At 41.0% G+C, this 14,234-nt stretch overlaps 1 protein-coding gene across 3 annotated transcripts in view; it reads right to left on the reverse strand.

Annotated features, from left to right (window-relative positions):
- Positions 1 to 14,234, reverse strand: part of LOC117304596 — a 26,023-nt gene continuing 11,789 nt past the window's right edge. For 2 of the 3 annotated variants that reach the window (XM_033789132.1, XM_033789133.1), the window contains 9 exons: positions 11,544 to 12,236; positions 9,288 to 9,774; positions 7,613 to 7,690; positions 6,540 to 6,715; positions 5,567 to 5,703; positions 5,024 to 5,187; positions 4,279 to 4,548; positions 3,486 to 3,578; positions 1 to 2,434 (listed from right to left, as the gene is read on the reverse strand). In XM_033789132.1, coding sequence (XP_033645023.1) covers positions 1,932 to 2,434; positions 3,486 to 3,578; positions 4,279 to 4,548; positions 5,024 to 5,187; positions 5,567 to 5,703; positions 6,540 to 6,715; positions 7,613 to 7,690; positions 9,288 to 9,774; positions 11,544 to 12,125 — 2,490 coding nt within the window. In that variant the 5' untranslated portion in view covers positions 12,126 to 12,236 and the 3' untranslated portion in view covers positions 1 to 1,931. Of the gene's footprint in view, positions 2,435 to 3,485; positions 3,579 to 4,278; positions 4,549 to 5,023; positions 5,188 to 5,566; positions 5,704 to 6,539; positions 6,716 to 7,612; positions 7,691 to 8,327; positions 9,156 to 9,287; positions 9,775 to 11,543; positions 12,237 to 14,234 lie in introns of those variants that run through there. The other variant, XM_033789134.1, reaches the window with a different exon arrangement.

Genomic DNA, 14,234 nt, shown 5'->3' on the forward strand with positions numbered 1-14,234 from the left:
GTCTGCGCTTGCGCATTGGTATTTGCGATAAGGTCTATGGTAGCAGTCTATGATGAGAGTGCGCCCTCTTGTGGCGATTGATCATGGGGGAGAGATATCAGGATAGTCTTGAGCCAAGACTACAGCTGGACCTACTGCCTGCATCATCATATGATATGATCTCACCATGGCCCGATTTCATAGAGCTGCTTAAAGGCAGATTTTGTTTTGTTTCCATTTCATAGCGCTACCACCTAAAGGCAAGCTAACCTTGCGGTGCTTACTGCACAAAAGTTAAAGAGGTCATGATACAAATCCATGGTTAACGCGCAAGATGGACCCATAATTTTCTGTGAAATACGCTTGAACCTTAGCAAATTTTTCTGCTACAGTAAGTGCAAAAAACTTGCTAACAGTTAAGCAGCACTATGAAACTGGGTCCATGACCGGCCAGAGTGACAGCCTGAACTGCTGAAAGATGTCTCTGCATAAAAACCTATGTTAATGTACCAAACATATTCAAACGGTACTCCGCACATTTCAGAAATATAAAATACGACACAATAAACTGTTTTCTGCCATTAATAAAAACAAAAAACCCATATCATAAGCACACCCATACATAAATATTTCATATTTTAAACAATGTAAACGGAAAGCAAGTAAGTTAACAGGAAATATTAAGGTAATTGTTTAAACCAAAAATTAATAAACCCCTTTGCACTGGCTGCTATCACTGAGGTCAAACAATGAAAATGTGCAAGCAAATCTGCACCCCGCAAAACACTCAGCCTATGATAGGTCTTCCTTTGACCTCAGCGAGGGCGCTATTCTGTTTGAGCTCTCGTGTCGTCAATTATGCAAGGGTGTCTAGTGGGACTCTATTGTTAGTTTGACCCAAGTACACAATTATTTCAACTAAAACCCACCAATTAAATTGCAGTATTTACAAAAATAACCCAAAACAGAACCCACTGGGTAAACAAACATACAGCCAAAGAAACTGGCAGAATTATTTACTGCGGGCAAATTTCATCCGGCAGAAGCTCGTTCACACATTTGGTCGCATTTTCAAATGGCGACGTTAAACACGCACACACATAATCATACATCGCCCAACAGAGTGAATTTAAGAGTGCGTAAATTTTATACAATCTGACCAGTTCGTCAACGAACGTCACTCCTTCATCCCTCTGTGATAAATAATTCAAACATAATTTTAGAGGAAAGTTCCCTCCTTGTGTATTCGATACACTTGAACTTCGTTCTTAAAAAATTTCATGTATTTCGTCCTCCATTAAGGCAAATCTACAAGAGGGTCAAAATTTTTGTTTAGGTCTTCAAAAGGCAACGACATTAGACAAGCACTTGGCCCAATTTCCTAAAGCTGTTTAACAAACCCCCAAAACTTACTTCAAAAGTTTCTTTGCTTAGCAAAAATGGGCAGGGAACCAGTCGTACATTGTACTTTTATTCTGCTAAGCAAGATCTGTCTTTGCTAAGCAACCTCTTGTCCTGAATGCTTTTATAGAATGGGCTTTGGAAAGAACCTGCCACAGTTGGTAAGTTAAAAATTTATTTTCTGCAGCTGATTCCTTTTTGTGTATTGCTGTAAACTATTTATGTTGATGTGCTGTAAAAAAAAAATCCACAGGATTTATTAAGTACCTTTTACCTAAATTGGTAGTTACATGTATTCAATGCAGTAGATCTCACTTCATACTTAAATACTTGTATTCAAACATAAAGAACAAACAATTTGACAATGTGATTTTTTTACTGTTAATAACCCCAAAATATACTGACCCCAAAATAATATTTCGAAATAATAATACCTTACAAAATACAAGACTTTTTTAATATTTACATTCACAAAAAAAACAAAAAAAACATGAATAAAATTACCAAAGCAGTGTTGAAGCCCTTTACTTGTCGTACTCGACCTCCTGCCATCATTTAATCACTTTTTCCGACGGATTTTCACAAAGAGTTTTACAATCGTTGTCTTGGTGATTTCCGTTGAAGCTTTCCTCGTTGCAACATCCGTTGACGACAACGGGTGAACTCTCAATCCCTTTGTTTTGAATACTTTGAGATCGTGAGCATTTCTCATTGTTCAAATGATTCAATTGCTCCTCGGCTGTTGTACCATTCGACGACGGGGAGCTCTGAGATATTTCACTCGAGTTCACAGTGCCGTTGGTTATCGTATCGCACCGGCTGCCATTTTGGTCAGCAGTGCAATCTGGATGGTCCCCTGCACTGTCACACACTGGATGAGGCTGGTGTTCATGGTTACCATCGGAGACTTTGTTTACATGTCCGTCTGATGATGATGACTGGTTTCCTGGTAGACTCTGAGACGATTTGTCGGTGGTGGATTCACAGTTATTCAAATCCATCGGCTCTTCCGGTCCTAGCATTCTGTTGACACTTTCAGTTGTTTGACTTGTTTCTAAAGAATGATAAACAAAATATGAAAACCAATTTAATGATTAATATTTTTTCTTACAGCTCTACAAAGGTTTACTTATTATTTATTTATTTGTCGACTGGAAATAATCTAGCTCAAAACATTCAAGTGGCAATACGTGCCTCTAATAGACCCTTCCCATGAAATATGTAAATTGCACGTAGCGTGTGTGCACTAATGTTTTGGTTGGCAAAATGTGGGAACATCGCGCTGTTTTGTACACGGCTAATGGGCGCGTGACGCAGATGCGATTGCGCGTCTGCTTAGTGCACAACTCTATGGCGTTTGCCAAAAAACAGGGTCTGTACGCATGCGTGAATGTAATTAGTATATTTATGGGAAGGGTCCATTGGCAAATGGTCCTTGCAAAAACTTGGTTCTAGTGAGTAGTGAAACTCGAATAGCGCCCTCTGGAGTCTCTGCACAGACGGGAAACCCTGAATGATATGTGGTTACACTCTCACTAGCCTGAACATCTGATGTCACACTTCGAGACTCATAATGGACACACAGAGTGACCTTGAGCCAACATCAGTATATTGACGATCACAGGGTACGGATGTACCGTTGGTCCCACATTCACTTTGATATCAAATAAGTATGTACACGTTCAATTGGATGTACATGTACTGTAATACATGTATGTAGTATCCATAGAGTTATACATGTATATAAGAACACGAGGGCGCACTGGTGTGGCTGCTTGCACAAACGCCACGGGACCTCAAGGAGACAGGCGCGCCATTTTGTACGCGCGTTGAATATGAAGTACACGTTGGAGTTAGTGTTTATAACGCTATGCAATGCTGTTTTGTCAACTAACAAAATGGCCGCACACCGGGCTGCGTAAACACACGCTATGCGATGCTGTTTTGTCAATTTACAAAATGGTCGCATGCGCGCATGCCGGGCCGCGTATGTAGGCCAGTGGGCACTCTAGTTCTTATATATAACTCTATGGTTGTATCCAATTATATCGCTGGTTCTGTAGGAGCAATACCTGTAGGGACAGGGGACCAGTCTATACTCTCACCTGATGGGTCCTTTGATGTCCTTTGTTGATTTGATTCTGTGGATGGTTCGACACCCTCTGCTATCGTGTGAATGTCACGGTCGAGTCTAGAGGCTGAAATGATAAAAAAAAAAAAGATAAAAAAACATTATAAAAAAATTCTTGAAGAAAGATATCGCCAAGTTGTGTCCAGTAAACTTAACTATACTTGTATCATTAGAGAGGTTTGTAGTAATACCTTGTGAACATCGCTTTTGGGTAGTGGTGGTTCTGAAAAGAACCGGTGGTTGACAACTCAACGTTTTGATCAGTATGCTCTGATCGTCTTCTCATACTGATGGAAACGTTGAGTTGTCAAACACCAGTTCTTTTCACAACAATTGTACATTTAATCGTTAATGAGGATCTTTTAAAGGAAAATATTTTGAATGAGGATCTTTTAAAGGAAAATATTTTAAAGGAAATTATTATTATTATTATTATTATTATTATTCCGTAAGCGTAGAATTCTTTGGTAAGCAGCGCCATGCAACTTGGCCCTGATCACCGTGAGAGGTGTAAGGTGTAGCGCCCTCTTGTGGTTTCATACAGATCTGTACTGGATGACCTTTGACACTCATAATGGAAGCTAGACAGCAGAGCTACACATGAATCTGTTTACTGAAGAGTTGCCTCAATAAATACAGTACTAAGAACCCAAGAAATGTTGTAAACTATAGTCATTACACATGTTAAGGACAAAACAACATTGTGAAGAGCACACCCCCCCCCCCCCAAGAAAAAAACGTCCAAGAAATTTAAAAATCCAACTCACCCGGATCCCCAAACAGCACTTCAGCGGCTTTACAATAGTACCCTTCAACAGTCTTGGGTTTATTAATAGAACACAGCTGCAGCCCTTCCAACACCTGTTCACCGAACACCTGATTGCTGTGCGCCTTGTACAGCTCTGATTTGATTCTGCGTACGCCTTTTTTGCGCAGACTCGGCGCCCTCGATAGCTTCATGACGGTCAGGTGGGGCTTGAAGCCTCGCTCCCCGGTTGAAACCAAATTGTAGTCGGAGAAACATTTCTCTACCGTGTCTGAAGTTTTAATTGGGGCAGAAAGCAGAAAGAATACAGTTATCAGATTGTGCCACAAGTAGCTGATTAGATTGAAGTTTTAGTTGTTGGAATTTACAAATGGTTATTTTTAGGAAGGTCTAGATTTTTTCATAATAAAGGAACTCTGTGAGGCCTGGCAAAAGAAAAAAACTAAAACACGGAATAATCACAGAATACAAATTGGGAAATCAAACTGGAGACATAAAACTTTGTTCTTGCGACAACGGCAAGGCATTTTCTTCTAAGTAAGAGCACCTCATGAGGGAAATTTACATTTCTTTTGAAACAATTCAAAGGGCACCAAGACAATGCCTAGGGGTGTGGAGGCAATGACCAGGAGCATGGAGTCAATGACCATTGGCACCTAGACAATGGACAAAGCCCATGGGCATGGAGGCAACAGGGCATTGAGGCAACTGAAGTATCAAACATGAAACTGATCAGACAATCTTACCAGCGATCTCATAAAGGATCTCTAAGATGTTGTCCTGGTCTTTGATCTTGGCAAACATGACTTGGTTGTTGAAGTGACCAAGACCCCCAAACAGAATGCTGAGTTTCTCCTTCTCAAAGCGAGGACTCAGGAGTTGATGGCACTCATCCAGAGCTTCCTTGGCCCTGACAATGTCAAAGTAAAAACAATACATAAAATAAATAGACCATTTAATTATAAAGTGAATTGTGCGTGTATTGCTAACCCAAGAATCTTGCTGTTTTTACATCTACTGGCTTCTGTTTATTCTAGTTTATTGTATTTTTTATCTTAAGTAGTCTTAGCTCTTAATATCTGCCTCTCTTTTGGTTTACTTGACTTTTCAGTCACGTACCAAGTAACACGGAGTACGCACACACACAAGCCAAAATGCCCCGCTTACCCATGGAATATGCTTGATGCAAGCGCAGAAATCTTTGCTTACGGTAAGCAGAGCCATGAAACTGGGCTCCGTCACAAATAATTCCTGGCTGAAATACCGTCAAAGGTTGAGAACATACTGACCTTTCCACATCCTCTTCCGTAGCTAGGTGCATCACCATGATGGTGAGATGCAGTGTTGCTATGGGAACCATGGCATCTTTCAGCTTCTCATCACCGGATACGACCGTCTGCTGGACATCCCTGAGAGCCTCATGGATCTATAAAATAAAAAATAAAAAAGTAACAAAAGTTGTTTTTAATTTTTTTTTTTATAAGTTATCATGACAGAGTCTAATAACATTTTACAGGCCTGTGAGTGGGTTATGAAAACAAAAAACGGAAAATTGTTGTCCGGATTTTTGGCCATCGGGAAACTTGTCCGGACTTTGGGCCAGCATTACGAACGTTAAAAGGCTTTAAACTGCAGCGTAGACAAAACATTCACAGTAACATAGGCCACAATTCTTCTTAAATGTAACAAAGTGTTGTGCATCCTCATTTTCAAGATATTTTTGTAGCATTCCCTAGAAGTAATTTCACAAGCGCGATGAGTCCTCGTCGTCGACTGCCATATTATTTACTTGTCGCAAAAATACAAACACACAAAGTACGCCATGGGAAAACCATGTGTGCCTAGTCTTGTCTCAAGGTGTTGGCTTTTTAATACAGCTTTTAGTAAAGCACCCTCTATTGGTGCAATGAAACAATGACATTGAAGTACATGTATAATGGACATCGCGCTAAACGAAAAGTTAACAACAACAGCTCCAATGAAAGACCAACGCGGAGCATTTAAAACGGAGCGGGAAAAAAGCGGAGCCCACAAGGAAAACGCGGAATGGGAAAATTTACATTTCAAACAGCATACTCTTGTGTTCAGGAGAAAGCTGAGGGTAGCACGAGAGATTATACTGTTCAAGACCAAACCGACTGTTTTCATAGCCAACACTACCTCAAAAGAGTTTAAAACATGGCTGCACCCGCAAGTTTCCTGTTTATTTATAGTCAATTCTTATTATTCACACCATCCAAAAGATTCAAACATCACTCATACCTGAGGATTTGAAACTTGAACAGCTACGAAGAAGTTTGGAGCTAATCTCTTGGTCTTCCTCTCATTGCCTTCGTCTCCTGCTCCAGCTGTCGTCGACTCCTCAACCTTCTCAGATCCTTTCCTCTTTCGCTTCTTGGTCTTAGCTCCTTTAAGAGCTCCTTTGGATGCATCTTGCGCTGGATGGAATAAGGTCAATTGTTGCTATTTTAACACTACTGATTTAACATCTATTTAATAGATTGCAGCACCCGCTGCTAAAACATAGGATTTTAACTGCCTCTAGCTACCGGGCATGTTCGGCTGTCTAGTTGGTATGACACTGTTCCAGAATTGCAAAGGTCTTGGGTTCAAATCCTGTGATTTTGTTTCCCACACAACTAGTGAAGAATTGAGTATACAGTGTTAATACAGTAAAACCAAAAGGGTAAAGGGCAAAACCAAAAACAAATAGCATTCTTTATTCCCGGTGCAAACTGAACCGTCAGAAGTACCCACTGCTAAAATATAGGATTCAAACTGCCTCTAGCTACTGGGCAATCTCGGTAGTCTAGTTGGTAAGACATCTGCTCTAGAATTGCAAAGGTCGCAGGTTCGTATCCCACCGAGTAATATGCCTGTAGTTTGTTTTCACAGAACTCGGGAAAGTACAGAGTATACAGTGCTAACACACATCGGTATTTAGGGGTAAATCCCCGATGCAAATTTAAGGTTCTATAGACCATGTGAACTCTATTTACAATAAGTGTGACCTTGTACATTCTTTGGGTATTCTGACAGGCACAATATTGCACTGGTCCTATGGGAAGGTTGACAGTTTGTGTCATAGTTTCCATATAAATCCAAGAGTTACGAAAGTAAAAACTTGTCAAGTTTTGAGATGTGCCCCCTTTCATCATATCAAAAGTTGATAAGAATTAGACAGTGCACTCTCCATAAAATATAAGATTTTTTGTTTTCTTCCATTGAACTGTGTACAAGTCGTGCCTGCAGGAAGTTCAGGCTCTGTGCCTCTTTTGTAAACATGTGATGCCACAGGTCACATCGTCTATTAAATGGGGGCTTTTAGTACTGACCTCTTGTTGCATCTCCCAGTGATCTCGTTCTCTCGAGCCCAGCCTTCACCAGACTCGGATCTATACCAAGTTCCTCATCTAGTCAAAGAATAAACACAAACCAAAATTAATACGAAACGATACCCTTTAAAGACAGTGGACACTATTGGTAATTGTCAATGACCAGTCTTCTCACTTCTCACTGTGTATTTCAACATAATGCATAAAATAACAAACCTTTGAAAACTTGAGCTCAATTGTCGTCGAAGTTGCGAGATAATAATGAAAGAAAGAAACACCCTTGTCGCACCATGGTCAAACGAAGTTGTGTGCTTTCACATGCTTGACTTCAAGACCTCAAATTCTAAATCTGAGGTCTCGAAATCAAAATTACTTCTTCCTCGAAAACTACGTCACTTCAGAGGGAGCCGTTTCTCACAATGTTTTTTACAGTCAACCTATCCCCATTACTCGTAATCAAGAAAGGTTTTATGATAATAATTAATTTGAGTAATTACCAATAGTGTTCACTGCCTTTAAAGGCACTAAATACTGTTGATAATTACTCCGAAAAATGTTTTAGCATAAAAACTTAATTGGTACCAAACAATAGAGAGCTGTTGATAGTATAAAACAAAATTGTGTGAAAAGTATTTTTTTTCGTTAAGTACATGTAAGTAACTATAACATCAACTCAACATTCCAAGATGCTGGCCATGCAAACAATCCTACTTACCAGATTTTCTGAATGAACGTGTAGTTGGTGTCGAGTTAATGGAAAAATCAGACACCGAGTCTGGCTCAAATATGTCAATGTTACCAAGAGCAGTTATGGTGAGATCATCGTCAGTTACTTCTGCCGGGGAAGTCAGGGGATCAGACTTGATTGGCATGCTGTTAGTTGCAGCAGTGGGATCCTGTGAATCAGGGCTTGGCGGTCTTTGACATCGGATCTTAGCCCGAAAAAGTACAGATCCCGTCTCGGGTTCTAACAGGACTGAGCATCCGTCCTCGTCGACGGGGCTCTCGCCCCAGACATGCTTCTCGAGAGTACTTCCTGGGTGCAGGCTCATCGAGGATGTATGCTGGGGGTTGTTAGTGTGAGCTTGCTCGCTGGCTTTGTGTTTACGTTTAGCAGCTTGCTTGTTAATCCGGCTTGCCATGCTTCTGTCCAGATAATCCTGGTTATGGTAACCGTCGGTCAAAGCTAACAGTTTAACTTGGTTTACAGGGGGTTTACTGCCTCCCTGGTTTATAATCAAAATGTTTCCAAGTCTTAGAATATTTATCTTACTACGAAGGTAGTTTAATATCCGATGAAATTTCAGCTGGGGGTTAGAAAAGTACTTTTTACTGTTTCCTGGACGGAGAGTCAAAGTTTTCTTCACTGGATTCAACCAGTTAAGGTTGGTTAATCGGTTAATGAACCTTCGTCTGTGGTTAATGAGCAATGCCACCTTGTGGTTATAGTTAGGATAGACTCTACTCCAATAGTTAAGCATGCAGACTAGCTACAAGTCTAAACTAGTCTAATTTAGTTAACTAGTTTATGGTTATGTCTGCTACAGGTTGAAATTCACAATGAGATTAATTTGGTTTAATGTTGGTGAACAGCCACATGTACGAACAAAAAGTCGACCCAACAAAACACAGGCAAACTTCAGCAGGCAACTGATCAAAGCATTCCAAAACTCACATAGGCTAATGTCCGTCAAATCCGCTAAGGATCTGCTGAACGTCGAATCTGGAGAATCAAAATCGTGCGGTGCAAGCGCGTAGAGATCAATATCACCCAGACGATCCTGGTAGCCCGACTCGTACGTCTCGTTGAGTAAATCTTCGTCGAGATCTTCCTCTGAGATGTCGTTGGAAGCCGCTTCGCTCTCGCTCTCCTTAGAGGGCGTGTCAGTTAAACTTGAGGCGTCGTCTTTGTTCCTAGTGAGGGCTAGATCCGACAGCAGGAAGTCTTTCGTCTCGTTGGGGCTGTCAAACCCGGTGAGTAGAGATCCTTCCTTGAGTTCACTGGTCAGGACGAGGAGGTCCTTGTTGAGACGTAGCGACTTGGCAAAGTGATCCGAGGAGGCGAAGGCCTTGAAGGAGCCACCCTGGGGGAAGCGACACACTTGTATAGCACCGAGGGGAATGTGACCCCGGGATAAGGGGGTTTTGGTTACCACTCCAATCTGTCGGAAGATGAACAAATAAAAGTTACATGTATAATATGCAGTGATTCATGTCTGTTCATGTGAAAACTCTAAAAATAACACTTCTGTCAAGACTGATGTTGATATATAACAAGTTTCAAGGGCAGCTGAATTAACATACAATGCTGGAAACACACACAGGCCATCCTCTCTGTTCTCTTGGTCCAAACCCCTTCTCTTTATGATAAAAGTACTAGATAGGTTCATTCCCAAGGACAACGCAATCACGGTTAAATGTCTTTCTTAAAAATGCACATGTGTTACAACCTGGACTCGAACCCACATGTAGAGTGTATGAACTACAATCCCGGCCAAAATGCTTGGGCCACCCTTTCCTGACGTTGTATACATCAGTTCCCTGTGCACTTCCCATTCACATTCACATTTAAAACATTTGTCCCCAACCCCCCCCCCCCCCCCCGCCCCCCGCTCAATGTTGACTGTAACTCAGAACACAGTCGGCAAATGGAACCAACAATGAAAGGAGGCAGGGGGGCCCAACGAGATATGGCCGGGATTGTAGCATACTGCAGGAAAAGCTAAGCGGTTTCCAACCCAAATGGAGTTTATTCCTCCTCCCGATCCTTCTGCCCATTGTGTCTTTATGTTTTTATTAGCACCCATGCCCCTTACGCCACACTTAATCATGCAACGCGTCAAACAATGAAACTTGTACATATTGAAGAAAAAAACCAGAAGAAACAGAGCATGCATATCAAAATATATCACAATGATTCAAGGTACATGAAGTGATCTTTTGTTCTCACAACAATAGCACATTATGACAACAGACAACAATGCTTTACCTATCAGCAGCCCACGTCCTATGAGGGAAGGCATGATGGATAAACATTCGGATAAAAACATGTCAGTAATCAATGAAGTGTATAAATACAGGCATGCAACTGTAACTTCACAAAAAGATGAAACTACAAAATGTCATTGATTTTGTATAGTATTTTTCAATTTTGAATGGTAAAACTGAGACTATAACAAGAGGGAATCAGCTGATCCGAGGAAAAGTTGCACGCCTGCAAATAAAAGTGACAATTTTGGGACAGATGTAAAGAATGAGTAGAAGATCAGGATTTAGACTTCTTGTAACTCAATGTTTAGATTGTGATCTTAAAATAAAAAAAATAAAAAAAACCAAACCAAATCCCACAGTTTGAGGGGAGTTACATGTATAAAGTACCTCCTTCAAGTTAATTTTTGGGAAGAGCTCACTGCTTTCCTCACAACAAAACATGTGAAATCAAAACAAGATTTTATCTGACAGTTCATGATGTTTAAAAAGGGTTTCCAATGTCAATTTGAGTTTTGTGATGCACTCATTTAAAAAAAAACAGAGTCCTTATGGCTAGGGGAAAAGTTACAAGTCTCTACTTCAAGTTAAAATGGTGTAAAATGAGGAATTTCTGCACCAGTCATAATAAGCTCAAATTCAATGCAGTTTTATTTAGATATCATCAGAATTCATGAATAAACTGACAAATTTCTGTACAAAAATGTTGAGATCCATACATTTGTTTCGCCATGACATGAATCCCTATTCACCCAGGCAAAAAATATTTTCATGAAATTGTTTACCCATTTCTAAAAAACTATCAGCACCTCAGCAAGCAATATTTTAAAGGAACCTTTCTACCAACATTTTGTTTAAGCAACTTAAGTTTAATGTAAAATGTGGACGTCTGTGGCGTTCAAAGAGTAGAAAAACTAAAGCAGAATTACAGAATGTTACCAACCAATGGGAAGACTCCTTCGGTCAAGATGTAATCCAAGCTTTCTGTACTCTCTTCTTCTTCGTCTTCCTTGGGTCTTAGGTCGTAATCATCCCACTCTAGCTCAGCGTCGTTTAGCGTCGCTCCTCCGCCAGGTCGGGAACGTGCGTCCCTCTGACGACCACCACGCTGTCCCGACGGCCCGTCAGCCTTAAAATCGTAATGGTCCCACTCAAGGTCAAAATCCGGGGGATGCGACCTGTAACTATTGTGGTTGTGATTGTTGTAACCCTGGGCGTTGCTATGGTGATTGTTGTGGTACCCACCACGCCCGGTGTTGCCTCCACCACCGCGCCCCCGTCTATTGTTGTAGTTGTTATATGGCCGCGACGGCTTCGGGACGGAATACACAGAGACGGAGTTGTTGTAGTTGTGGGACGGAGGAGTCGGGCGTGAAGGACTGTAGTGATTCTGGTGGTACCCGCGGTGACTCGGGTAACCTTGGTGATGGGGGGGACCCTCACCTGCTTGTCGGAATAGCGGAGGCCCTTGATGGTGGTGCTGGTGGGGAGAGGGGTGGTACATGCGCCCGTACGCCTGAGACATGGGGGCGATAGTGACCTACGGGTGTTGGGAAGGAAGGGAGAGATGGTTGGATGACCAGAGAAATGGACGAAGAGAGATTGGTCATTGCTTATCTGATGCTGCGCTGATTACCTGTTGATAAAAGACAAGAAAGATTTGCAAAAATTCTTACACGAATTACGATTTGAAGTCGTACCATGATGATATTGAAATGAAATCTTTACATGTGGTTCATTACTTGATAAGATTCCAAAACTTAAAACTCTCTGCAGAATTAATTTATGATTGGTCCTTGAATTATATAATCAGACATACGACTTTGTAAACAGCAAAGCGTCTGCCTGGCACCGTAACAAAGTGGGCTAAGACCCACATGCGGATACTGTACATGTTCATGTACATGTAGAAGAGTCTGGTCTCTTTTTATAAATGAGTTTTTGAACTCTGATTGTTATTGTTTAAACAGGGAACCTGTCAATACATGACTACAGTGTGATTAAAAGGCCTTTGCTGGTGGACTCCATGACTGAAGCCAGCTGTAAAGGAAAAAACGACAAATTACTTCAAAACCAACACTCCATCCCAGGGGACGACCTCAGCGCTTCTTTAACTCGGAGGGAAATTCAACATTGAAGTGGTAGACTCGCTTTCCGCTGTGAGATGTCCAATACAAATATCCTTTAATTTCCTGCGTTGGGGGCACTCGGTTACCGGTTAACCAATAGCAGATGTCATCAGGCTAAGATTGATACTCAACAAGGGCTCCCTCTGGGGGTTGGATTAAGCCAAGTCACTGCCGTCCCTACATTGTAATAGACCGCAGAGCGTTACCCGGTTTGTGTCAATACAGAGGTTTTTTTTCATTGCGTGTGGATTGTCCCTGGGTACCTTCCACTCATGGGACGACCGGACTCAATGATGGAGTATTTCCTGTGAAGATAGCTTCATACATTCCCATTTCATAACCTGTCATAAAGTTGTCTCCAAGATAGCCTCGAACAATCATGTAGAATCTTGAAGTGAAGGTAATAAAGAGTAAAATCACGACACTTGTGCTTGCTATTCCCTGTGAATGGATTAAATCAATTAACCCAATAACCAATAAGGAAATGATAACCATTTATGTACTGTACTTGAGTACATCGCAATATAACTAGAACTGAGGTCTTTGAACCGATTGATCTGTAAGACCTGGATGTACTCCTCAATGAGTTCAGCTGACAACGAGCCGAGATGCGCTCCGCAAACTGAGACATCTCTCAGGAAAGACAAAGGGGTAAACGCCAAATAATTCCCACATGTTCAATGTTTTATACCGAACCAACCTATAATATAAAAAGTAGACTGACAAAACTAAATGAATGTCTGATGGAATCTTGTTTCTTCCACAAAATGAAACATTTATTGCGGATGAACTTTCCGCAAGGTTTGCCCTTAAGTTAACTTGTGCAGCGGCTAGCCAGCCGGACCAGTTAGCTTGTCATTTCACAAGTACCCCACCGCCTTTTCGCTCATCGATATTTCACATTAAGTAGCGATGCTTTTCATCACTGAATTATCAGGCCTGAAGAAAAAGAAATTACCTCTTTCTAAAAAACTAAGTTACTTCAGAGGGAGCGGTTTCTCACAATGTTTTATACAATCAACAGCTCTCCATTGCATGTACCGGTGAAGTTTTTATTCTAACAATTACCATAATAGTGTCCAGTGCCATTAAAGACTTTCTCCTGGAGAATATGTGGTAATTGTTTTATTATTATTTTATACCCATATTAGGAGACATACAGTGCCCATAAAACCAAAATTGAAATTGGTGGCACAATTGTTTCAATATACACAAATTTTACTAGAATATAAAAAAAATAAAAAACAGAAGTGACCTCACTTTACAATCCATAAAACAGATCCCCCATTGGCATGTCAGGAATTTCCTCAGAACAAAAACTGGATGTGTACAAGTTTGTAAACGCTATCTTTAACAATTAAAACGAATAAAATGGGAAATTAATCTTGATTAAGACTGAAGTCAAAGCTCAAATCGAATTTCAATTTAGGATGATGCCAATTTGCCGCTGACTCATCCTCTCTAAGACACTGATCACAAGTGATGGAACAAGAAATCCTTCCGGC

This window comes from Asterias rubens, chromosome 21 (assembly GCF_902459465.1).
Source record: "Asterias rubens chromosome 21, eAstRub1.3, whole genome shotgun sequence".
Taxonomy (NCBI): domain Eukaryota; kingdom Metazoa; phylum Echinodermata; class Asteroidea; order Forcipulatida; family Asteriidae; genus Asterias; species Asterias rubens.